Here is a 25,712-nt window from a genome sequence, read left to right as displayed (position 1 = left end):
TGGACAGGGCGTTCGACTCCCTGAGCTGGGTGTACCTTTTTGCCTGGCTGCGGAGGCTCAACTTAGGCCCGCAATTTCTGTCCTACCTAATGCTACTATACACAGACCTGACGGCGTCGGTGCGGGTGGCGGGGGCGGTCTCTAAGCCTTTCGCTACTCAGCGGGGTACGTGGCAGGGCTGTCCCATGTCTCCATATTTATTTGCGCTAGCTATGGAGCAGCTGGCGGCCTGGGTGCACATTGATGCTCAGATCCAGGGATTTGAGTGGGCACCGGGCCTATCTAATAGGATTGCATTATATGAGGATAATGTCCTTTTTTTCTCACAGCTATAAACAGGACGGGCCGTGGCTGAGGCGCATCCTGCAAATCTTTGGGGGAAACTCGGGACTCTATATGAACCCGCGTAAGTCTACGCTGTGGGCTCTGGGGAGTCGGACAGGAGTTTGAGCGTGGGCGTCCTTGGTCCAGCTGGCGGTGGGGGGGATTGAAATACCTGGGCGTTTTCCTTTCCGATATACCAGCGGTTTTGTGGGAGCGCAATCTGGTCCCGGTGTGGGTACGCACCAGGGAGGATCTTAAGTCATGGTCCCGCATGCCTCTGTCCCTATACGGCAGATCGGCGATTTTTAAGATGGTGACTCTTCCCCGGCTCCTCTACCAATTGCAGAATCATCCATACCAGATCTCACCCCGATGGTTTAGGCAAGTGAACGCAGAACTGGGGCAGTTCCTGGGAGAGGGGGGGGGAAAGGTGAGGGTGCCTTGCGCACATGTTTTCTGTCCACCTACTCTGGGGGGCTTGCCTCCTCGGATGTCCTCTCATACTATCAAGCTTCACACTTACTGGTCCTTAATGAGTGGTGGTACGGTGACAGGGGAGACCCGGCATATGCAGTTGAGCGGCAGATTATGGAACGCCATTTCCTGCATATGACATTATATTCAGCGCCGCTGCGGGGATCGCTGCCATCGGACATGCAGGTGGTATTTCTGATTTGGAGGCAGGCTCTGCGCCATATGGGGTGGTGGAACACCTTGACCCATGAGACCCCCCTCTGGGAAAACGGGCGTCTACCTCAGCTAGCGGCCTTACAGGGCTTCCAGGGATAGGATGCGATAGGCATCTCAGTTCTTGGAGATGTCATGAGGGGCCAGATGCTTAAATCCTTTCAGGACCTTCAGAAGGAATATTCAATGCCGCGATCCCAGTTTTACGGCTACCTGCAATTTAGGCACGCCTTATCCTCTAGCTTAGAGGGCCTGGAGTCACTACCGGAATTTAGCCCCATAGAGGCGAAGGTCTTCATGGGTGAACTCACTGACCGTAAAATCTCTTGAATCTACCAATCTCTGGTCATTCACTGCTCCCCAACCTACAGAGGCTTCGGAGTGCATTGGAGGAGGAGATTAGACTGAAGCCTTAGCAGCCCCGCGGGGGTGGCGATAGCGATGCGCCTTCGGTTGCTGCAGTTCAAGTACCTACATAGGGTCTACTTCGCCAAAGTGTGTCTTTGGAAGGCGGGTCTGATCACCTCCTCCGCGTGCCTTCGCTGTGATCGGGAGGAGGGCACATTTATTCATACGGTCTGGAGTAGTCCGTAACTGGGTCTCTTTTGGAGTGGGGTATATTCCTGCCTCTTGGAGGTTCTGGGATGTGAGCTCCCCCACATGCCGCGGTTGGCCCTATTGCACATTAGGGAGGAAGTGGGGGGCAACATCTATAAACAACACCTCTTACAACTGGGCTTTGCACTGGCAAAGTGGGATATCGCCAGGGCTTGAAAGGCATCTAGGGCCTCATCGATGGCCACATGGAAGAAAGGGCTTGACTTTTGCATGGGGTTAGAACAATCCATTTTCATTGCTAGAGGTTGCCTGCGCAAACACTATAAAATTTGGAAGCGGTGGGCAGATTACTGGGGTTTATTATTAGATCCGCCACCGGAGGTAGAGGTACGCTTGCCGTAATAATCCACACGCACCCTATTGGACTGTAGGGGCGGGTTGTGGGAAGGGTCGGTGGGACTAGCATCTCCTGTTGTGATATTATGTGGTGGACTGGTTTATGTGGAATTGGCGCGATCTGGGGGGGGGGGTTGGGGGGGATTTGTTACTATGTATTAGGTTATCACATGTAAAAGTCAAAGTCATTATCAATTTATGGTTGATTTGTGCAGCGGTCTCTGGGGTGCAGAGCCCTGCATTATATGTGCAACTTGACAAATAAAATCTGTTTAAAAAAAAAAAGAATGCATGTGAGAGTATGTGATGTGGCCATCTTGGAATTGTTTTCCATGAAGTGTAAGACAAAGCATTTCAATAAGGCCACTATGCATGTGCAAGCACAAGCTCCCATCTGGGATCAATTAAAAATCATGTAAAGATGCCCAATACTGGGGAGCCGCGTGTTTGCCCACATTGGCGGAATGGAGACTCAGCATGGACCTATACATGGGGGATGAAAAGGTGACATACAGGGCCAGAGGATGCCCTAAAAAGTGCACCACGATTTGGACTCCCTGGCTGAGTTACTATGACCTGGAAACAGAAGAGGCGGGGATTAGTAGAACACATCCACACATGCAAGATTAGAATGTAGAAATTGGACTTCCCAATACTCTCAGACTATGTCACTAGGCGGGGCTTGCTACCGAAATAGAGTAGGGGAGAGAGGAGTGGTTTTAAGATTGTATCCACATACCATTGATTCCCCGACAGTGATTATTTGATGTAATAATGTAAAACTTAGTGTGTGCAAGGTTCAGCTACCAATGTACTGTCTGACGTTATATAACTAAAAACAGTAAAAAATCAGGGGGGCGCTAGAGGGCGCACACGCTAATGGCCGCACTTCCGTGAGGCTCTGGCTGCCTGGCCAGTAATATCCTGAAATTATCCGCTTCCCCTGCGAGTTGAAGCCTACAACCCGCACCGAGTGCGAGGCTGAAGGTCCTGCCGGTCCTGTCCGACTTTGGAGATAATTGGAGGCGCTGGGCCCGAGATATGGAGCGGTGAGCGGCCACCGGATCAGGACGGCGCTGAGAGCAGCAGAGGCGCACCGGGAGCTGACCTACGCGAGGCCGCGGCTTCCCACGAGGCAGGTGGGCCTCGAAATCCCTGACGGCGGCCTGCGGAGAGGGCGGCCGAAAGACGATCTGGCGGAGGCTGACAGAGGTGAGACTTGCCGCCCCCAGTGAGCACCGGGGCGGGGGACGGACGGGACACCCTTTCTTTCTGACATCGGGTGGCGATCCCGTTCACCTCGGCGCGCAGCGCCTGGCTCTGCCGGTGGGAAGAGGGACGCACCCGGCCATTTTACCTGCCCCTCAGCATGTATCCTTAACTGGCCTGCTGGACACTGCTGGCGTCAGGCACAGGGGATAGAGGCCCGGAGGATCACCCGGCGGACCGAGCTGGCGATCGAGCGCAGGACCGGAGCTGTACTGGCGACATTGCGCTACCCTCCACTGCCGATGGGCCTGCATCTTTCAATCCTGCACGGCGCTGCTGCAACGGTCTGAGCGCTTGCTCCCTGGGGCGCCCTGGTCACTGTATCTGGGACGGGGATTCGCTACCCCACCTCCTGCTTGAACCTACCCTGATAGAACTCGGCGCAGCGAGGGTGGCTGGCTGGAGGGCCCTGGCCTGGTGGGGAGTCGTCTACTAGCCGCTCGTCAGTGTCCGGCCCCGGACGGCGTCAACGGACTAAACACCATGGGCAAAAACGACGCCAAACAGGCGAAACTGTCCTTTGAGGCCGCACCCACCAAGAAGCCACTGCGAGGCGCTACGGCCTATAATGGGGCCCCGGGACCATCGACTGCTGCTACATCTCCTGCATCGACCGCTCCAGAGCTGCGTCTGCTTTTTGACGAGATGCGTCAGGGCTTCGCAACGATCGTAGATAAGGTAGACCGCTTATCTTCCAGGATGGACGGAGTTGCACAAAAGATGGAAATCCATGAGGAGCGGCTCACGGAGGCGGAGCGGCGCATCTCAACTGCGGAGGACGTATCCAACACTCATGACACACGGCTAACCCGAATGGATAATATCCTAAGGGTAATCGCAGCTAAGAACGAGGAATTGGAAGCCAGGAGTAGACGCAATAACATCCGCGTCACGGGGGTTCCAGAATCCACCAACACAGGTCGGATGGAAGACTACGTGGAGCGTATCCTGACCACCGCCATAGGTAAAGAGGCCTTCTCCAGCCAGTTCATTGTGGAGCGGGCGCACCGCTCTCTGGGTCCAGTCCCTAAGCCAGGGGCACAGCCTCGACCTATTATAGCCCGCTTACTCAATTACCGCGACAGGGATGCGGCGCTGAGGGCGGCCCGGACTACTCGGAACTTGACCTGTGACGGGGTACAGTTCTCATTATACCCAGACTTCACGCCTATGGTACAGGATCAGCGTAGAAAATTCCTGGATGTAAAGAAGAAACTTAGGGATATGCAGATTGACTACGCCCTCCTGTATCCGGCACGCCTCAGGGTGACCCATCAGGGCAAACAGCATTTCTTTTCTAACCCGCAACAGGCCGAAGACTACGTAAAAAGGCTCCGAGCGGCCAGGAGGGAAAGACGCAATGATGAGGAGGAGGAAGCCGCGGAACATCAAGCCGAACAAGGAGACTAGTAGTGGGAGACTTCTGCTCTACTGCTCGATAACTACTCACTGCACTATGGATACAGCTTTCGGAAGTTGTGGATCCTAGAGGATGAAACTGGCCTGCACTACATATGGTGGTGCCACTGAGAACTATCTGGCCTCATAAGGGAACTGCTGCCGGGCGACTGACAGCTGATCATCGCATTTTACTGTTATTTTTTTTGCCGAAGTCGTGCAGAGGCAGGTCACGATGGGAGGACATATGGATTGTGGAAAGATTTTACGACTGACGTGGGCTTCTTCCCTTCTTGATCTTTTTCCTTTTTTTTGGAAGAGTACATTGCTGGCCCTAACGGTGGCCGGGAGTAGGAGACTCGTACGAGAGATGAGATACTTTGCCACCGACACGTTGCTGGTCGTTGCCCAAGCACATTTGCCCAGCCTCCGGATGGAGGAGCACATTTGAGTTGCATTGAGGTGTCGGGGGGGGGCTTTGGCCTGCAGGGACGATACAAACCAGGCACCACCCCCACCTTCTCTGTCTGTCCCGTATGCTGCATGCGGATGGGGAGGGGAGAGTTGGGGTGTTTCAGTGTCGACCTCTTTTGCTCCCGATAGGGAATTCCCCACATGGTTTTTCTAATGTTCTGGGGCACATGGGTTGGGGCGGGGGGGAGGGACAAGGTACTGGCAAGTTTGAGTTGCTTCAGTGGGAGGGGGGAGGGAACGGACAGTCAGGGTTGGGTGACTGTGCACGTGATGGGGAGTATAGTTTCTTTGTTAAGCTGCTAGTTGTTCGAAGTGGCGAGTTTGATGCGTATGGCAATTGTGGCGAGAATGCAGGTGGTATGGATGACATGAATGGGAGAATGGTTGGTTGGGGGGGGAAGTTGCAATTGACAGCGGAGGTGGCGACGAATGGTACTGGTCGACTCGGAGCTTGGGCATTGGCTATCGGCTTCATAATGGGATTGAAAGACATCTATAGGCGATAATGTGTTGGATAAAGTTGTCATATTGTCTTGGAATGTCCGCGGACTCAATGATCCCCGTAAATGCAGAAATGTACTTGCATATCTAGATCGGCACCAGGTGCACATAGCTATGCTCCAGGAAACCCACCTTAGGCCGGGTGGTACTCCCAAGTTTGCGAGTCGGTGGGCGTGTGAGAGAGAGTTTTCCTCATATTCCACATATTCTAGGGGGACGGTAATACTGGTCAATAAGAAACTTCCATTTCAAAAGCTGGGTGTGCGAGTGGATAGGGAGGGGAGGTATGTCATCCTTTGGGGGAGGCTAGGATCTGATGTAGTAATGCTTGTGAACTGCTATGCACCAAATGTCGACACTCCTGGTTTTTTCTTGTCATTGTGGGGCCACATGTTGGAGATTGAGGCCGCGCACATTATCTGGGGGGGGGACTTTAACTTATCACTACATGACACAATGGATAGATCCGACGGTAGTGGACATTACAACATGAACGCCACGAACACGCCTCAGGGGATACTTACGGAGGCGGCACTGGTGGACAGTTGGAGGCACACGCACCCGGCACTCAGAGAAGGCACTCACTTTACAGCACATGCGCGTTCATGGGCAAGGATTGATTATTGCTTCATCTCACGGGGGCTTGCTGGGGGACTAGTGCAAGCGAAGCATTTGCCTCGCACTTATTCGGACCACTGTCCAGTATGGACCGTCCTTGAAGTACCCGGGCACACTAGGGTGAGACCGCCATGGCGGCTCTTCCCCTCGGCCTTGCTAGATCCTGTCTTTAAGCACGAACTTGGAGAAGAGATCGAAGCCTTTTTCCCTAGAAACAAGGGTTCTGTGGAGAAAGTCGAAACCATCTGGGAGGCGTTTAAAGTTACCGTCAGGGGCGTCACTATCTCTAAAAGCTGCGGGATATTGCGGAGCATAGTGAGCACTCTACACACACTCGAAAGGGAACTTAGGGCGCTAGAGGTGGAAATGGCAGGATATACCAGTCCTGAGTTGGCAGCAAGATTCAGAGCTAAACTGTCGACTTATGAGGAGGAGGCGGCCAGGGAGGTAAAATTCCGAGGCAAATATTGGACAGCTAGGCGGTACTGCAAGGGGGACCGACCGGGGAAGGTATTGGCGGCGCTCACGAGGCACCAACGCTTTGCCACTCATATCCTAGAGATCTCTGATAAGGAGGGGAAGATCCATCAGGATTCTGAGGGGATTCGAGACACCTTCCTGCAACACTACAGACGCCTATACTCCACACAACAGGAGGGAGAAGTAGAGTTCGGTAATTACCTGGATGATATAGCGCTCTGCTGGTTGAGTGACGGGGACAGGGGGTTCTTAGGGTGCCCTTTCGAACTGGACGAGGTCAGGGAAGCGATCATGTCCCTCAGTAATGGCAAAGCGGCTGGGTTGGACGGCCTACCGGCCGAATTCTATAAATGTTATATCGACATAATGGCGCCGGTTTTGAAAGAGGTCTTCGAGGAATCGCTAGAGGTGGGGATGTTACCGGGGTCCATGAGAGAGGTGGCGATCACCTCGCTGTTGAAGCCGGGTAAGGATCCGAAGGACACTGATGCCTATAGACCCCTGTCCTTACTGAACTGTGACGCGAAGATACTTGCGAAAATATTAGCTACTAGGTTGTCCCTGCTGATGACTAAACTTGTACTTCCGGACCAATCTGGATTCGTCCCAGGGAGGGCCACGTCCCACAATCTGCGCACGTTGTTCTCGTTAATCCCCACCATCGCTCCCGAATTGCCGGTTGCTGCTGTGTTTCTGGACGCCACCAAGGCGTTCGACTCGGTGGAATGGGGATACCTGCTGGCCATCCTGGGCAGGATGGGGTTCCCCCGGATATTCATCGCTTGGGTGACATTGCTATACACTTCCCCAGTCGCTAGAATCGTCATCAATGGGGCGCTGTCGAAACAGATGCCGATCACGAGAGGCACTAGGCAGGGATGCCCCTTATCGCCCTTACTATTCGCCCTGGCGATAGAACCGCTGGCCTGCAGGATACGACAACTGCACAGAGACAGGGCCTTCTACTGCAACCAACGGCAGATAGGCATCTCCCTCTATGCAGATGATGTCACACTGTATGTGCGCCACCCACAAGATAACCTCAATCCACTTTTGAGGGAATTTGTAGCGTTTGGAGGCATATCTGGTGTACATATTAATTGGCAAAAGTCACAACTCTTCCCCCTCACGGCGTCGGTCACCCAATTTCCGCTGGACTACCCCTTGGAGTGGTGCAGCTCTGACTTGAAGTATCTGGGAATTACAATCTCGCTGGATAAGGCTGACACCATCCGATTAAACTACGGCGTAGCCATCACACGACTGGCTGATAATATCACGCGTTGGCTGGCACTTCCCCTCTCGATGGCAGGTAGGGCCTCCCTGATCAAGATGGTCGTCCTCCCGCGATTCTTATATTTATTCCAAAATATACCGTATTACCCAGGCGCCTATTTTTTCAAAAGACTTCGGTCTGAACTGCTTCGCCTGTTTTGGGGTGGTAAACAACCGCGCATCAGGTGGTCGGTCCTAACGCAGCCGTATGACAGAGGCGGCTTTGATGTGCCCGACCTTGAAATGTATTACCTGAGCGCACAGGCGCAACATGCTTATTACTGGATAAGGCCCGTTCCTTTTATGCCACAGGTCGCTGCGGAGGACTGGATAGTGCACCCACTACCTCTTGAGGGCATGCTAATGGGAGAGATTGGAGATGTTGAGACGCCCGCCACTACTGTGACTTGCACGATCGATGCCTGGCGGAGGGTGACCAAACTGCTGGACGCCCCCCTACTGTATTCGCCGGCGTTGCCACTGGCGTATCATCCGAGACTATCACTCCTACTGGAGGGAGGTTTCCGTTCGATGTGCCGCCGCATAAATCTTACCACGTGGGGCGACCTCTTTCAGGACGGCCTATTCCGCACCAAGGACCAGCTGTTCCAGAATACCCCCCCGACGCCTATGGAGGTGTTCTATTACATCCGGCTACGTCAGGGTATGCGAGATATTCTCCCTAACTTCCCGGAGGAACCAGGGACGGTACTGCCGCTGCATGTTATGCTCGTATCAGATGGGAGACACTTGGTGTCTAAACTCTATGCTGCCGTTCGAGAACAACGACCGATCACCCCGGCTAAGGCTCGGACTGACTGGGATTCGGAACTACCAGCCGCCCTCACGGACGACCAGTGGAAATATTGCTGCACGATCACGGCTAGAATATCCCCCAGTTCTCGAATGAAAATTATTCATTATAAGTTTGTGCAAAGGTGCTATTACACACCGGTCAGAAAATTGAGATTTGGCCTCTCAACGGATGATAGATGGGCTAGATGTCGCATGGAAGGCGCGGGGTTCCTGCATCTGGCTTGGGATTGTGGGGCAATACAGACCTACTGGGGCCAGGTGCATGCTGCCCTTCAGGTAATGATAGCCGGCCCTCTCCCGTTAGACCCGATAGTGATGATATTAGGTTATACCAGGGATGTGCCCAGAGCGGGTCGCAAGTTTGTTGACATCGCGCTACTACTCGCTAAACGGAGGGTTGCTTGCAGATGGGGGAGGGGAAGAGCGCCAAAGTTCAAGGAATGGCTGGATGACCTCCAACACTGTCAGGACCAGTATGGCATCTATACGGAACTGATGCCAGCCCGATGTGCTCCCAGCGACATCTGGTCCCCTTTACGGGTATACTGGCTGGCTCAGGAGACACAAAACGACTCCTCTGGGGATGATGACCTGGACCCTGGCCCATGAGCGCATTGACACTGTACATTACATTCGCCTCACTACATCCGCACTACATACTACATATGGGGACACCCACATTGAGAAACGTCGATAGACCCGGGGATGAAGAGCGGGGGAGGGGATCTTGTTCAGAATAGGTCATGAGACACAACACCTGAGTCAATTGTCCGCCACCTCACTCTTGGAGGTGCTGCTGCGGGGCGGAGGGGATATACACGCATCATTTAATGAAGTGGCAAGGGACGGCTGAAGACGAATTGGTGGAAAGGCATGGCACGCCGCCCTCAGTCGACAAACATGGGGTCCAGACACAAACACGTCACACGCTGAGATGCAGTGCTGAGCTGCGCACGCTAGATACGCATAGATAACGACACTGAGTGGATTCACGTAGCTAGCTATCAGGTATAGACAGAGATGATGCGGGGCTGGGATGGACAGAGCCACTATACCTGTGTTGCTCAGGCCCCACAATAGCGCAAGGGGATGTAGTCTCCCGGCCTGAATTACTCCTTGCTCCTTCCCCGTTTCCTCCCCACCCCCCCGCACACCGGATGAATGAGATGCGATGCCCATACTCGACTAGCTGCCTACTGTGACACATTGGGAACTGTATATGTAAAGTGCTGTTTGCAATGTTAAAATGGACCTTGTACACGTGCTCGTCTTTCTCTCAACCGCTGGTCCCATGTTGCCATACGAAACTGTACATGCTGTAATGGTCATGCCTTTGTGTTGTATGCATCTAATAAAGGTTTAAAAAAAAAAAACTGTAAAAAATCAAAAAATCATGTACAGATGGCCGTCACAACTTGGAGAGAGCTAATTCTCAAATAAAGATTACAAAGCAGGAAAGGCTGGGATGCATGGAGAATAAATAGTGAGAGGAAGAGCAAAAAGTCCCTCAGACACTATGATGCGAAGTCATGATTTTAGAACTGTATGGAGTCATTGTATCAAAAAATGGTGCGACTGAAATGCTCCTTGGAACCACTATCGTAACGAAACTCGCAGGGGCCCACCTGCAAACTACATCGAGGGGCCCCTCCTCTGGACTCAGTCAGGGGCTAACACGCCAGGGTACTGTGCAGAGGGAGTCCCCTGGAGCTCAGGCCCCCCGCACCGTGGGGGTCTTTGTTATGCCACTGGTTGGGACAAAAGCACAAATTAGGAGGAAAAATCATAAGATCAGAAGAGAATTGAGATAGACGAGAAAGTCATCCAATCATGAGCAAGGGGGAGACCCAAAAGCATACTCTAAGTCTAAATTGGTACAATAAGTCTGCTGCCAGACTAAGCCTAGAAAATGATTTAGCAATTCTAGGCTGTAAAAACTTAGCATCCATCTTTGGTACTTCTGTGAAGTAAAAGTGCCAGGAGACACAATCAGCCTGAACATTCTGAATGACTGATCTCTGAATAGCTTACCAAACTGCACTGAGAACACTTTTTCTCACTGCTTTTTGACAGTTGGTTTTTCAGTAGAAGGTAGGGTCACTAGCGATGAAGCTGGTGAGCAGTGACTGATATACAATGAGTAGCACTGTGAATACAAATAACAACCCCAAGCTATACCTAAGTTCTTAACTCTCTATGTCCTATCACACTGCCAGAAATCAGTATCTTTCTCCTTCGCCCACTTCTTCATATTCAACTAATGCTCCTCTTGCACCCCTTCATGAACTCTTTCACCTCACATTTTGTGATCCAACCTCTCAGGCATTCTCCTATTCTTATGCCATCCTTCCTGCTACATCTGTCCTGTTCACCTTTCACTCACAGCCCCACATAACTGTCGGTTTCTTTGCTCTCATCCCCACCTACCTCTCTACTCCCATGCACTTCCAATAGTATGCTCACTCTCTGCCTTGGACGATTATTTTAAGCTATATCTGTAGCCAGAAAAATATTCCAGAGTTGGAAAAGGGTATCGAATCCTCTGCTGATGAAACCTAGAATCAATATCTATAGTCCGTAAAATTACAGATAAGTGACAAATTTGTGTTTTACATTAAAACCTCCTGCTCACTGCCTAGCAGGCTTCGACCACCTTCACAGGAATAAATCATCCCTCATCGCTACCTATGATTAGCTGAAATCATAACTCTCATCCTGCTTACTATGTATCCAGTGCATTTAACACAGTACAAAATCATTCTAAGCTCCTACACTGTCTTTTGGAAATTGGCATCAGCTACCAGAAATTGAGCTTTAATGACATCCAAATCATTTATTGCAACACTTATCTTGTCTTCTTGATGTATTGCTTCTGGTGTCTTTCTAGAATCCAGTATAGCTGTGTTAATGTTTATCTCTTTTAATCTCTAACTCCTCCTCCGTGTCAATTTAATCCATTTCTGACCTCCTCACTAAGGCCAGGCTCTGGATACAACAAGACTAAAGAGAATGAAATACCATTCTCCAAATGCTACAGTTCTCTTAGATTGCTTTAATGGTCAGAAAACTGACTAAAGGTTCCTTGCATGCCAGACGTGCAATAACATTACACCAAGGTACCATAGGAAAATAATTTTCAAATAATGTTGTGCCCAACGGTCATTACGAAATTGCATTACAATCCATAAATGTCAGTGCAAGCAATGTAAAGCAATACCTGTGCTGCGTGGTATCAGTGCTAAAGCAGAGGACAAGTAGATGGGGAGATTACAGGAGATTACAGGACACTCACCTTGACACGCCGACTCGCAGCAGGAGAAGCCGCCACCGCCGAGAGTCACCCTGCCACAGAGACCCGCGCCGCCGCTCCGGGAACCACAACACCCGGCAGGCCTCGCGGCGGCGCGTTGAGTGACGCGCGCAGGCAGCGCCGAGGGCGCCATAAAGAAGGGCGAACCCCGGCAGAGCGGGGGAGATTACAGGACACTCACCTTGACACGCCGACTCGCAGCAGGAGAAGCCGCCACCGCCGAGAGTCACCCTGCCACAGAGACCCGCGCCGCCGCTCCGGGAACCACAACACCCGGCAGGCCTCGCGGCGGCGCGTTGAGTGACGTGCACAGGCAGCGCAGGCAGCGCCGAGGGCGCCATAAAGAAGGGCGAACCCCCGCGGCGCGGGACGCGAGCGGGACGCCCGGGGCTAAGCCCGGGCAAATGGCGGGCCCTTTGTGGCCCTCAGATGCCTGAGGTGCCTGGCCTGGGCCAGAAACCCTGCCTGACTGCTATTAGCTCATGGACAGTGGGACATCAGAACTGGTCTGTCATGAATTGCCCAGAGACCAGAAGCATGGCAGCTGCAGGAGTAAAGAAGCTGACTGGTACCCTCGATGATTTTATCGTTTGCACCCATGCCTTAATTGATGAAGGGATTATACTCATGGACAGAAGGGTGTCTCAAGATTTAGCCATGGCTAGGCGTTCCTCTTTAGGTCCTATTGCTCAAGCTTGCACTCCTAATAGTGTATCTGTCCCGAACACTCTTGCAATGGTACACAAGGACGGGGGGCTATAACGCTCTAGGTTCCCAGGAAGGCCTGGAGGCAACCCCTAATCTCTCTTTGCTAGTGGATAGCGGCCCAGCTGAAAATGAGACTGAAAACCTATCCATAGCTAGCGCTTTAAATCAAAGGGGTATGAAAGAGGGGGCAATTCCTAAACAGAAGACTAATAAACAAAAGACCATTAAATCCACCATTCGCAAAGGGAAAAAAGCCCATATTAGCAAGAATCAAGATCCAACCAATTTAGATCCGGCGCCCTTGAATGTGAGCAGCAATCCAGTTGCTCATACTAATGACACTAGGGGAGGGCACCAGGCCAACGTCGGCCTACCATTAAGTCTCCCAGACGAAACTGTTTTAGATAGCAGCTTGGAGGAAATTCTGGAACTAAGTGGTGTAGTAAACAACCAAGTTAGAGGTAGTGAGGACAGTAGTAGCCTGAGCATGGTTAGTAATAACATCTTTGAGATGCTAAAAATTCTTCTCAAACCCATCAAGGTTAGGTTACGCTGTTTGGAAACAATACTGAAAAATATTCATAAAGATATAAGTGCCCCTAGCTTCAACTTGAATAATAAAGTTCCACATGTAAAAACTATAACGAACAGGCCACCCGTAGCTGCTAAAAGTGTCCCTACCACTAATCAACCGCCAAAAACTATACCAACACTTAAAACTCCCGCCCCAACTGATAAAGTCGATTTACAAAAGGGGGTGGTGATGAACAGAGTGTCTGAATTGAGCAGACCACTCTTACCCAGTCCAAAGATCAGGGCTTGATCCATCACCGTTATTTATCTCACTGCCCCATCCCAGCTCAGAACCTGGCTATATGCAAATCAGTCTGTCCCTGGCCCAGTGCATCATGGGAACAGGGCAGACTAAACTACCAAGCCAATTCTTTACCAGAAACTGATAAAGTAGCGTCAGTCCCACAAACTCCTAAACTACAACAGGACAAAGATAACCCAGAAAAAAGGGAGGTGCGTAGAAATATACACTTACCCCCAAAAGCTGCACCGTATGTTGTGGTTCTCACTGGAGTCCCTCAACTAGATGCAAAATCAAACGAAAATAATGGGGGACTTGTAAATAAAATTATCCACTGGCTGAATGATAACTACCCTCTCCCGCCAGCTATCAGAAGTAATATTCTGATGGTTGAAAGGGCTCCATGGATTGGGTATAATATAAAAAGGGTACACGGCGATTGTGTGGTGATAACATTTGAGAACCCACGCACTGCCGAATATATCACAACGAGGCCCCCAAGAAACCATGGTCTGTCCATTGTGGCCAGGGCACTATCTTATTTTTACCCTGAGGGTGAACACCCGGATAACAGGTGGAGTTGGACTAGGGACAACCGACACCGAGGAGGTAATAATGGTCAGGTTTTTGACAGCAACCATTATAACACACAATGGGGAGGGAGGAATGAAGATGGTTGGAATGTAGTGAAACATAGAGGGAGGCCTCCTTACTTCCATCCACAAAGTTATGACCCAGGATGGTTTGGCAATCTGCAATTTCCTCCGATCTTTCCGTGTTATAACCGCCAATTGATGCCAATTTTTATAAATTCCAATCCCTTAGAAAAGACCTCCACCTTCCCATATCTGGGAATTTTGTTTCATGAAAGCGGCTCATGGACTACTGCAATTTATGCTAGATCTCTGTTATTTTCCAAAACTATCATGGCCTTACAATGTTTTATGAAAAAATTAGGAAAAAAACCCATAAAGGAAATTTTAACTATTTATAAGGCGACTTGTTTAGCTGTAGCTACCTATGGATCAGGTTTGTGGGGTTACTCAAATATTAGTTCAATTAAACTATGGAAAACAAGTTTTTACGTTATATCTTGTCCGTGCCTGAAAGTACTGCGACTATGATATGCCACGCTGAATTGGGAATGCTTTATGTTACTGATACGATTAAGATTCAGCCAATTCTTCTTTGGCACAGGGTTTGGACAAACGATGAATGTGTGGTTAACCGGGCCATTTTAAAGGACATTTTAGCATTGGACAACATTAAAGATTTCAAATGGATATGCTATGTCAGAAACTTTCTCGAAGAATTAAGCTGTCCCCAATACTTTGAGGATCCGTTATCAATGGCATACATATCAAGAAGAGACCCGAAAAATTTGTGTATTGCCTATCTCAGGGACAAAAGATATTTAGAGGAGGTGAGAAAAAAGACTGTCTCTGCCCATCAGGATATTTTATGTGGAGAGAAACTACAGCCATATTTATCATTGTATATGTCCAACCATGAACGTTTCCTTTTAACCCGGTTTAGACTTAACATTGTTTTTAGGTTATTATCTTTTCCTGTGATGAATTGTTGGTCGAAAGATCTATGTTTTTGTCCATGTGATGATGTGTCCCCACAATCTGATATACATATTTTATTCTTTTGTAAATTTTATACTTTTTTCCGAAAGAAACTTATCATCCCTATTCTTAAAGATTTAAATGTATACAGATGTCGCTTCGCGTTTTTAGAGTGTCAGAAAATGGAAACTGTTTTTATGGTAGCCTCACTTGCTGAACTTTTTAAATCAGTTTTTAAGTGTCGTAAATCGATTCAAATGAATTAATTTTTTGTTGTTGTATATATGTACTTAATTTTGGTGCTTTTTCTTCTGTGTGATTTTATATAATGACTACTTGACCCCTTTGTAAATTGTACCTTTTCATGCTACTTTTATGGTTATTCTTTGCTTTTTAACCGAATAAAGTATTTGAATCTGAATCTGAATACCTGGTATTTTCCCAACGTGTTTGCTTATAGATGACTGCTCTTCCTGTGGCAGAATTAAAAAAGGTCTCAAATAAGACAGAAAGATGTATTCAACTCACAGAAGCTTCTCGACAAATCTGCTTGTCCTGCTAACGTTGTGAATATATTCCCAAGTTTGTCTTCATCAATTCCCCCTAAGAATCTTTTTGGAGAATACTATACGCTCAAACAAATTATAAAGTTAAACTATTCAAATGACTGAAAAGCATCTCAAAATCTTTTGGGACGTTGGGCCATCTAGGGATCAACAAATCGTAAAACCCATAATTTTTCTATGCCAAAGGGCGAGGAGACATTTTGGAGCAATCCTTGTTATCTTATAACAAAATCATATATTTAATAAAAGCTGGACTGCCGAGCGAGCATTAAGAACTGGGCTGCTAACATGACTCCAGGCAAGGCATACCTGAACATTTTTTTCAGTCTCCTCCATTGTGTTGGTCTTCTGGTACTCTGATGCAAGACTACTGATATTCCTCTCTACCTGGATGTCAGGATCCTGCAACTCTATCTCTAGCTGTTGCTCCTGGGGCTGCGGCTGGGGCATGCTATCTGCCATAATCAACTGTGAACTCTGTCAAATCAATTCAAAATTCTTTAAGTATATTTGGTTCTGAGGAACTTACCCTTATACAAAAATATGATCTGCATCAATCAATATCATTAAAATATAATTATAACATTTGTCAACAAACATTTACGAAATATCACTTACTTACTTTTTCATATTGGTCGATTTCTAATCAAAGAAACAAATCATTACTGCAAATATGAAGAATCTGAGTTACGTATTTCAATATAGACTGAATTTGGCTAGAAACTACGGGCCGGATGTACTATGGAATTATACTTATGCAAAGCAAGAGTAAAGCTTTATTTCGATAGATCAAAACATGATTTGTTATCTAGTGAGCTATTTTGTTCTAATAAAGACTGACCATGTGCCACACATGCTAATGGAAACATAGATATACTACAAAAGCAACAATGGTTAGTGCAAGCTCATGCAATCAGTTTCAATGTTATCTGAAGCTGCTCTTAGTGTGTTAAGGGAGCAAGTGATAGTCTTTGACGCGAAGTCCAACTCCATGGTCACCTGCCGTACCATGTGCTCCATATAACCATTCCCATTAAATCCCAGGGATGTGAGAACAGGTGCAATGCAAATGTAAATAGAGGAACCTATGTCCATTGTCTCAAGGATGCATTCGCAAGAGTGTCATGCATGGTGCATTAACAAGCTTCACCTCTTGAAAATAACTGTGATGGCACACATGTGACTCACTGTGTAATGTCACTTTAAGTAGTTTTGGATCAATTACTCTGGCAGAAATAAGGAGAATGGTCACAGAACAACACATCCTCCTTTGTACATCTGGATCCTTACTTATTTAGTGACAGCTGATACCACAAATATAGCTAAGGCTTTTCCAAATGAGCAAACATCAGACATTCTTGTGGACACGAATGCATTCATTTGGCACTTTCCAGCTCCTACACTATTTTGGGAGCCCTTTTCCTGTTTCATTCATGTCGTAGAGGCTTGATAAACTAAGATGTGCTTGGTGTACTTTAAACCAGGGTTTGCCCAAAGTTTCTTGTAACCATCTTTGGTTCACCCAAAATAAAATATACCTGACATTTTTTCTTACTAATGAAACCCTCGTTTCTTTGAAATATGCTACTTGTAAGCTAGTGATATCAATTATTGACACAGATATCAAAACATAAACAAAGGCCCATTATTCATACTTTGGATCCATAACAAGGAAACCACTTGTCTCATCTATCAAACCTGCTTCCACATCAGATCCAAAAATATTCCACCACATACCTATCCTACATATGCAGATGCAAATGTGGATTAGACCAGGTTTCAACATTAGCCAAGCTTTGCATGCCATTCTGCTTAAACTGTCTAGCTGTCAACCAGGTTCCATCCATACACTCTGAACACTGCCCATGGCCTTATCATTACTGTTACTTGTTTACTTCAACAAAGGTTTCTAAGTTCTCTATAACAGTCACTAATAGCTTTAGCAATATTTTCTATAAAAGTAGTTCCTTCCACAAAGCCAGAATTTTTCAAATGTCCACTAAATGCACAGTAGGTCAACCACAGGAGTGGATATCTTTCAGCACTCGCCTGGAGTACCAGTGTAAATTCATCTTCATTGGCACTGGGTGAACTACCTCCAATCAAAATTCACATAGCCATTTTCCTTGAGTTCGGTGTTTCTGACATTTTGAAGGCATTTTCCAGTTGGCTTCCAATGGCTCATTTTAAATCTCTTTTTGAACATGCTCCTTAGACCTGCTTAGCGTCTGACATTTCTACCACCTTGTACAACCAGAGATCCAATGTCTTGACAAGGAAGAAGAAAGGGAAGGTTACTAACCTTTAACAACAGAGCACAGAACCATTCAGCCTACTAGTGGGACCCCGGGATACTGTTTAACAGAGTGAAATACGGTCAAATGAAGTCAGAAATCCAATGCCTAACATTCTATAGTTTTACATTTTATTATATACATCTTAACTCCCTCTAATTTTCATAATGTCCTGAAGTGGATAAATCTACCCTAATGTGACACAAAACGCACATTTCACTCTATAATATGTTAAGAAAAAAGAATCAGTCAATATTTATAGCACTGTAGATCTCTTCAGTCATAGAACGCCTCTGTAAAGCAAATTGTCATTCTTTTATCTGTACATTAAGAAAAACATACCAAGGTTAACAATTCTCTAGAGAATCTACAACTGGATTAGAAAATGACATAGTTTTGCTGCAAAAACAATTGTATTAATCAAGCTTTTAAAACATGAAAATGAAGGGAACTCCCTACAGAGGCACGCTCGAAAAACTGCACTGTCACTTTAAGGCTGTTAACGAGTACAGTAGTCCCAGACTGCAGCAGTCATTTCCTGGGTCCATTTTGTAAGTCTACTGAAAAATATAGGACTGAGAAACAAATAACTCTGCTTCTAGTCCACTGACTTTTCTTTTTACCAGAGAACATGAATGAATGCTGAATTTAACAAAGAGAAACATTCTAGAGAACTAGTCTTAGTAAGTAATGTTTCCGTCACCAGTATAACATCTTCTGTATATTCATAAACATTAAATAGAATAGCTCATCCGTTCCCAAAACCCATAAGGAATGGATGCAGAATTTTGAACTGAAATGCCCTGAATACCTGTAAACGTGTAACCATAAACATGCTGAGCTAACTGGCAGCAATCTTTGAAGCCTATAATATAATGTTTCTTAAATAGGTGTATTTGGACTTTTCATGCTCGCAGAAGGCAACAATTTCCTGTCTGGCTCACATGTTTAGTAATGTATCAGAACATGTGGGTACATTTGGAAAAATTCTAATACACCATTGCTATAATGACGTTACATTTTGTCCTCCTGACAATCCATAGCATGGCGGGAAGAGTGAGGATCGTACGGTTTAAGTGTTGGCGGGAACCCATGATACAGGCTGCGAGGTGAAGGATCGCTCACCGACAGACAGGGAGGCTTTGAGTGTCTACCATAAGCGGCCTTTAAAGTTGGAATTGCAGGATTCTAATTTATCTATGGATCCATGTGAAATGGATATCGTGTACCCTTGAAGTATAAGACTGGTTGTGAGATTGAAAGAGAGGATATTGCTCAGATATGTCAATACCCTTGTCCCGAGGAGGCCGAAAGAAATTGGTGGCTGAAACACGACCGCTTCGACAAATATAGGAGTCCTATTATTTTGAATTTGGTTTTATAGTAGTGGCGCCTATAAGCAAATGAGACAAGAGGTGTGATACCTCAGGCGCACGGAGGACTACCTCAGAGTGTATTACTCAGAATAAGGAGTCTACATCAGTTTAAGTTATAATTAGGGTCTTTGTAAATTTTGTATATACTGTGAAAATGTATTGTATTATACATGTGAATATGCTTTATATGTGATTATTATGTATTTGTTCATGCCTTGTATATATTACGTTCAACGTAGGAGTATTTGATTTTTTGTACCCAGTCTCGTTACACGACACGTTGTTCCAATAGAATCATACATATTTAGATGTACAAAATATTGTAAATGTCAGGGTAATTGATGGCGCCTTGAATCAAAATAAAAAATTGATTGATCCCTCTGTACTCTTTACTGTTACACATCATAGACCTCCTGTCACTAAGGAGCAGAACAAAACTAGTGAAAATGAACCACTTAAAACATATAGACTAACTCCGGCAAGGCAAAAGGGTGCACCCACATTACTGAATTAATTACATTAATAATGAAAAGGTTCCTTGAGTCCTTAAAGCTAAAATGTCAAAAAGTCTTAAGGATGAAATTGCACCAGTAAAGATCTCTCCGACGACTAGTGACGCGTGAGAGAGCCATTTCTTTCTGAGCATGAAGGAATAAAATGTATAATGGGCTAGAAACAGCCAAGAGCATCTCTAAAGTTTTATATTGTGAAGAGTATCTACACCAGTGTTAAAATTGTGTTGGTTAACAAACTTCCACCTTTGGAAGACCAATCAAGATATTGCCAAATGATTAACTCAATATGATGTGAAAGAGGAGAGGCTTAAAGGGAATACAAGTTAAGAGATTCTAAAAAGGCTTTAGTTAATGCTGCATTTCCAGTGAGGGCAGCGATAATAGAAAGAACCCTGATATTAATGGAGAAAGAATTGTCTTGATGCTACAAACCTACTCCTTCATACTTGGCTACATACTACTCAGGAAGTCATACTTGACTGCCTAAGATTAACTTGGATAATTTAGATTTTTCACAGCCTGGTGGGCAGAAAATCGGGATTTTATTAAAGACACAGAGGCTAAGATTATGCAAATCTCCTTTATTGTGCAACTCACAGCAGCAATAGTTGAAGAGATCTAGAACTTCAAAACATTCCAACATAGTATATAAGCCCTGCACTCGTAGTCTTCTCCCTTCTTTGTGCAGTAAACAAGATAACTTTAACATTACTTTTTTTAAACTTTAATGTAGTCATCCATTACTTCTTTGAAATATCTCATCTGTAAGACAAACAAAAATCCACTTTAGTTGTTTTCCCAGGGTGGATACCTAGTGGAGGAATAATCTTAGACTTACGTGTCTTTACGAAAATCCATATTTTCTGCACATCAGGCTGTGGAAACTCTAAATTTTTGCATGACACGGAGGCTAACATTATGCAAGTTTAAAGTGTGTTCAACACATCATCAATGGCTTTTGTAACCAGTTTAAAATAACAGCTTTTGAAGATGCATTCATTGTACCAGTCCGCAGATCTAAGGATGTCTTGAAGGCCACCACCTAGAATAAAAGCTTTTGAGGCTGAGGCCCGTCTAAGAGAGTTTGCACCAAAAATGGAAATATTGATTCCTGCTTCTTTCATAACGTCCTTTACCCATCTTGCTAAGGTGGGAAAGGAAACTGCTCTATGGGGAGTCCTATGGGATATTAGCAGTTGTTCAGCATTCCCTCTTAATCTTATGGTTCTTTTTTCATCCCCCAACAGGCACTTCACCACACACAATCTTTCAATCTGTGGAAAGAAAGGATAGAAAACTGAGGTTGACATCATCTTAGTTTGTCTCTTTAAGAAAAAACAGTCCCCTTCTGGTTGGTATGCACTAATGGTGATATCTAAGGCTTTTACATCTGACTTTCCTCTGAAGGAAACTAGGCACAGTAAAACAGTGAGTTTATAAAATAGTTTCTTTAATTAAAGTGTAGAGTTCTCACCCCAGTCTGTAATTACCCTGAAGACATCCCTCACATCCTATAGGGCAGTATATTTGGCTGATGTGGCTTTAAAACGTGCATACTTCTCATTAATTTTTTAGTTAATAAGTTTTGACCTACAGAGGTACCGTCTACCAAGCAGTGGCCTGCTGCAATGGCCGATCTGTAGACATTCACATTCCGATAGGCTAGATCCGATGCACAAATCTCAGATAGGTAGTTGATTACTTGTGCTAGATCAGACAAAACAGGATTGTAGTTCCGTCGAAGGCACCAACAAACTCATTTCTGCCAAGTCAATCTATATGCTTTCCTTGTGCCAGGTGCCCATGACTCTGATAGGAGTCTGAAAGCGTTCTCCGAAAGTCCTGGCAGCTGCCACTCTCTCCTGAAATCCTCCAGGCCATTAATGACAGAAGGGCCTGATGTACGAGGGGGTGACATTCTCGCTGAGGACCTGTGATTACTTCCTCGAAAGTAGGTATAAGGATAGGTAGGTCTATACTCATTTCCATCCGGATTGAAAACCATGCCTCGGACATTCAGAGGGGCGTTATTACTGTTACCTCCCTATTCCTGCGAACTTGAAATAGAAGTCGTGAGAGTATGGCTAAAGGAGGGAAGGCATAGGGTGTTAGTCCTCGCCAATTCTGAAGTTACTAATCCACCCCCAAGGCCTGAGGTTCCGGCCTCCAGCTGAACAATTTGGGTAGTTGACTGTTCACTCTGTCTGCAAAGAGATCTATCGACTGAATGGTCAAAAATAATTTCCTGACTAATTTCCAATAGCTGGAATCTCTGAAATTCCTGGAGAACCAGTCTGCGACCCCGTTGTTCAAACCCGGGATATGTTCGGCGATCACTGAGATGCCTTTGTTGTGGCAATAAGCCCAAATGTTCCTGACTTTGACTGATAGTCCCATGGAGTGAGGACCCCCCCCATCTTGTTCACGTATCTGACCGTAGATACATTGTCCAAGCGAAGCATGACTGAACACTTTATTAAGCCCTTGTTAAAGCTGTGGATTGCAAAGGAGCCTGCCAGTAGTTCTAGGCAATTGATATGTAACTCCTTGTCCTGTTCTGTCCATTGTCCCCCTTTCGATGAGTCGCCACATGTGGCACCCCATCCCTCTAAGCTGATATTTGATTCAATTATTATCTCTGGTTCTTCCCCAAAAATTACTCTGCTGTTCCATGCCTCTACATTCCTCAGACACCAGAGTATCTCTTTCCTCGAGTTTGAGTCCAGAAAATTGTCAATGAATAGGATTGATTCAATCTCAAAGCTTTGGCTTTGAGTCTCTGAAGGGCCCGGCAGTACAGGGGGCCCCGGATATATGGCTTAGATTGTTGAGGAGAAGAGGCCTAGCACCCTTGCTAATGTTCTTAACGGGAATCCCTGTTTCTTTAGTATTGTCCTTAATTCCTTGCGAAGTTTCCTTAGCTTTTCCCCAGGTAATTTCAATTCTGCTTGAACTGTATGTATCCTAAAACCCAGGAACTGAGTGACCTGGCTTGGAGTGGTGGATGATTTTTTGGTGTTTATAACAAATACTAGGTGTTCTAAGCGTTTTATTTTGAGGTCCTAGTGTTGTGATGCTACTTCTTTGGATTGAGATATTATTAGAATGTCGTCCAGATATAGAATCAATCTTATTCCTTTGGTTCTTAGTCATCCGGCTACTGGGCGTAGTACCTTGGTGAAACACCAGATGGCTGAGGAAAGGCCAAAGGGGAGGTTTCAAAACTGAAAGAGTTTGCCCTCCCACATGAACTGGAAACATTTCTGATGTGGACACCAGTTAGGGATAGTCAGATATGCCTCTTTCAGATCTAGACAAGTTACCCAATCTCCTTTCCTCAGTACATCCCTGAGAAGGTGGATTCCCTCCATTTTCAATTGACGGTAACCCACCCAGTTGTTCAGATCTTTTAGATTTACAACAGGTCTCATCCCTTTGTCTTTCTTTTGCTACTAGAAACATATTGCTGACGAAACCTATGGCCTTTCCCTCTCGAATTGCCCCTTTTGCGTATAGGTCTTCTACCTCTTTTGTCACTAGGGCTGAATCCTGTTGTGAGAACAATATCTCTCTGTGTAATTTCTTTTGTATATCACAAAAGAACTGGGTCAAGCATGCACCATCCTAAATAAGTACCATAACTTTCTCAAGGCTGACAACAGGTATTGTCTGATGTGAAGACAAGCTCAAAAGGGAGATGTAAGAATCGTCTTATTCCAAAGTAACTATAGATGTATAGTCATAAACTTTCACAAAATTAGGTCCATGGTTGCACCGTAAGTAGTGGCGTCTTATAATTTATATCTGTAACCTAATCGTCCACAAGGTCCAGACGATTTCTATTTGCATGTAAAGGACTGTCCACTAATATATAAGTGGCAAAATATGTAAATCGATCAAGTTGAGTCGTCGGAGCTCCACATAGGTTCCGGGTAAATGTGTCATCAATACCAGGAAGCTCTCGTCCAAGAAAAGGCGTCCGACAGAATGAGTGTACACACATTCTGTCGGACGCCTTTTCTTGCAGCTCCGACGACTCAACTTGATCGATTTACATATTTCGCCACTTATATATTAGTGGACAGTCCTTTACATGCAAATAGAAATCGTCTGGACCATGTGGATGATTAGGTTACAGATATAAATTATAAGACGCCACTACTTACGGTGCAACCATGGACCTAATTTTGTGAAAGTTTATGACTATACGTCTATAGTTACTTTGGAATAAGACGATTCTTACATCTCCCTTTAGAGCTTGTCTTCACATCAGACAATACCTGTTGTCAGCCTTGAGAAAGTTATGGTGCTTATTTAGTACTTACGAAACACGTGTTGGCTGTTTTCATTGTGATGAATTGAAGAATAAAATGAAATGAAGATTCTCAAATCTGAAGGACATCAACTGATTTTTTCTGTCTTGTAATATTTACTGCTAGAGAATATAATACTTTATGGTGATTATTAGATCCTATAGTCTAACTGTTGTTACTTAGGATGGTGCACGCTTGACCCAGTTCTTTTGTGATATGCATATGCTGAGTTTTCTTTCTCAACATTTGGTCACACCTGGTAGTGAGTGACGTGGGTTTTTGTTGCACTCCGCTAGTATTATTACACTAGTTCAGCACTTACTGTCCTTTAACTGTCTTTAATTATACATGTTCTTGTGATAGTGCGGATATTCCTCTTAGAGGGACACCACTACCTCCTCTCTTTTCTCTTAATCTCTTTTGTATTGGTAAGTCTATGAACTATATCTTGTATCCTTTGACCGTATCTAGTACCGAAAGATCTTGGCTCACCAGGTTCCAGTTCCCACAAAATTGGGCTAGTCTTCCTCCCACCTTTATAGGGGTATCTGAAGGATCTTTCATAAGTCTTACCTGCTTAAAAGCCTCTTTGCCTCCGTTCACCCCTGAAGCCTCTGGCACAGAATCTTTACTTCTGAGGGTAGAAGGTTGAGTGACCTGTAAATCCTCCTCGTCCCATGTAGGGTCTTGTCGAGATCTGGCTACGGCCGGGAAACCGACCCAGTGTTCTCCCGGCCCTTCCAAAAACGCTATAGTGGAAAACTCTCTTTATATCTTTCTGAGATTTCTGAATGGAGCTAAACACTCCCACATACTTTGACATTTCTTTGATACATTTCTCTCCAAAGAGAAGGCCTTGAGAGGATGCTCCCCCTTCTTTGTTAGCTAATTCCACTAGCTTAGGATCAATTTTTAAATGGACATTCTTTCTCCTCTCATTTGAGAGTGCAGTTTTAGCGTTGCCGAGTAGGCAAATAGCCCTATGTGCCCACTGGCGGAGCTCTCTTGGGTCTATGTGGGTGTTCTCAAGGTCGGCTCATTCAGATAATTCAAATATCTTTGTTAATGGGCCCGTAATATCCAAGATCCTGTCTTGGTAAGACTTTAGACCCTTGTCAAGACCTTTTCTTGGGTCTCTTCCGCTCTTGGTGATGAAAGCACTACTTTGTTGTCTAGGTCTGGGTTGAGGCCACCTTGTCACTGAGCATTCAGATCTGAGACGAGAATTTACATCCTTTGGAATTTCCTTACAGAGCCTATATGTTGGGAAGGGACCCACTCGGGGAGAGGGGAGCGGTGTTTGATGAGCAGGGGATCAAACATGTATTCTCCAAAGGGATCTACAATTCCCATTTTTGACCCAGAGTCCCTTGATGCCTCACCAGATGTGTCCACATTTCTTATCTCGTGTTCTTCCTCAGAATCAAAGTCAGAGGAGTAGGAGAGGTG

At 46.1% G+C, this 25,712-nt stretch overlaps 1 protein-coding gene across 6 annotated transcripts in view; it reads right to left on the bottom strand.

The window, feature by feature from the left end:
* RPGR (retinitis pigmentosa GTPase regulator) overlaps positions 1–25,712 on the bottom strand; it is a 420,762-nt gene that overhangs the window by 129,254 nt on the left and 265,796 nt on the right. For 3 of the 6 annotated variants that reach the window (XM_086934147.1, XM_086934148.1, XM_086934149.1), the window contains exon 14: positions 16,075–16,242. The exons of the other annotated variants lie outside the window; for them this stretch is intronic. In XM_086934147.1, the coding sequence (XP_086790273.1) occupies positions 16,075–16,242 (168 nt within the window). The remainder of the gene's footprint in view (positions 1–16,074; positions 16,243–25,712) is intronic. 6 annotated transcript variants of the gene reach the window in all.

Source organism: Lissotriton vulgaris, chromosome 8 (genome assembly GCF_964263255.1).
Source record: "Lissotriton vulgaris chromosome 8, aLisVul1.2, whole genome shotgun sequence".
NCBI classification, from domain to species: Eukaryota; Metazoa; Chordata; class Amphibia; order Caudata; family Salamandridae; genus Lissotriton; species Lissotriton vulgaris.
Note: the sequence above shows the minus strand (reverse complement) of the source record. Positions and strands in the feature narration are given on the sequence as shown.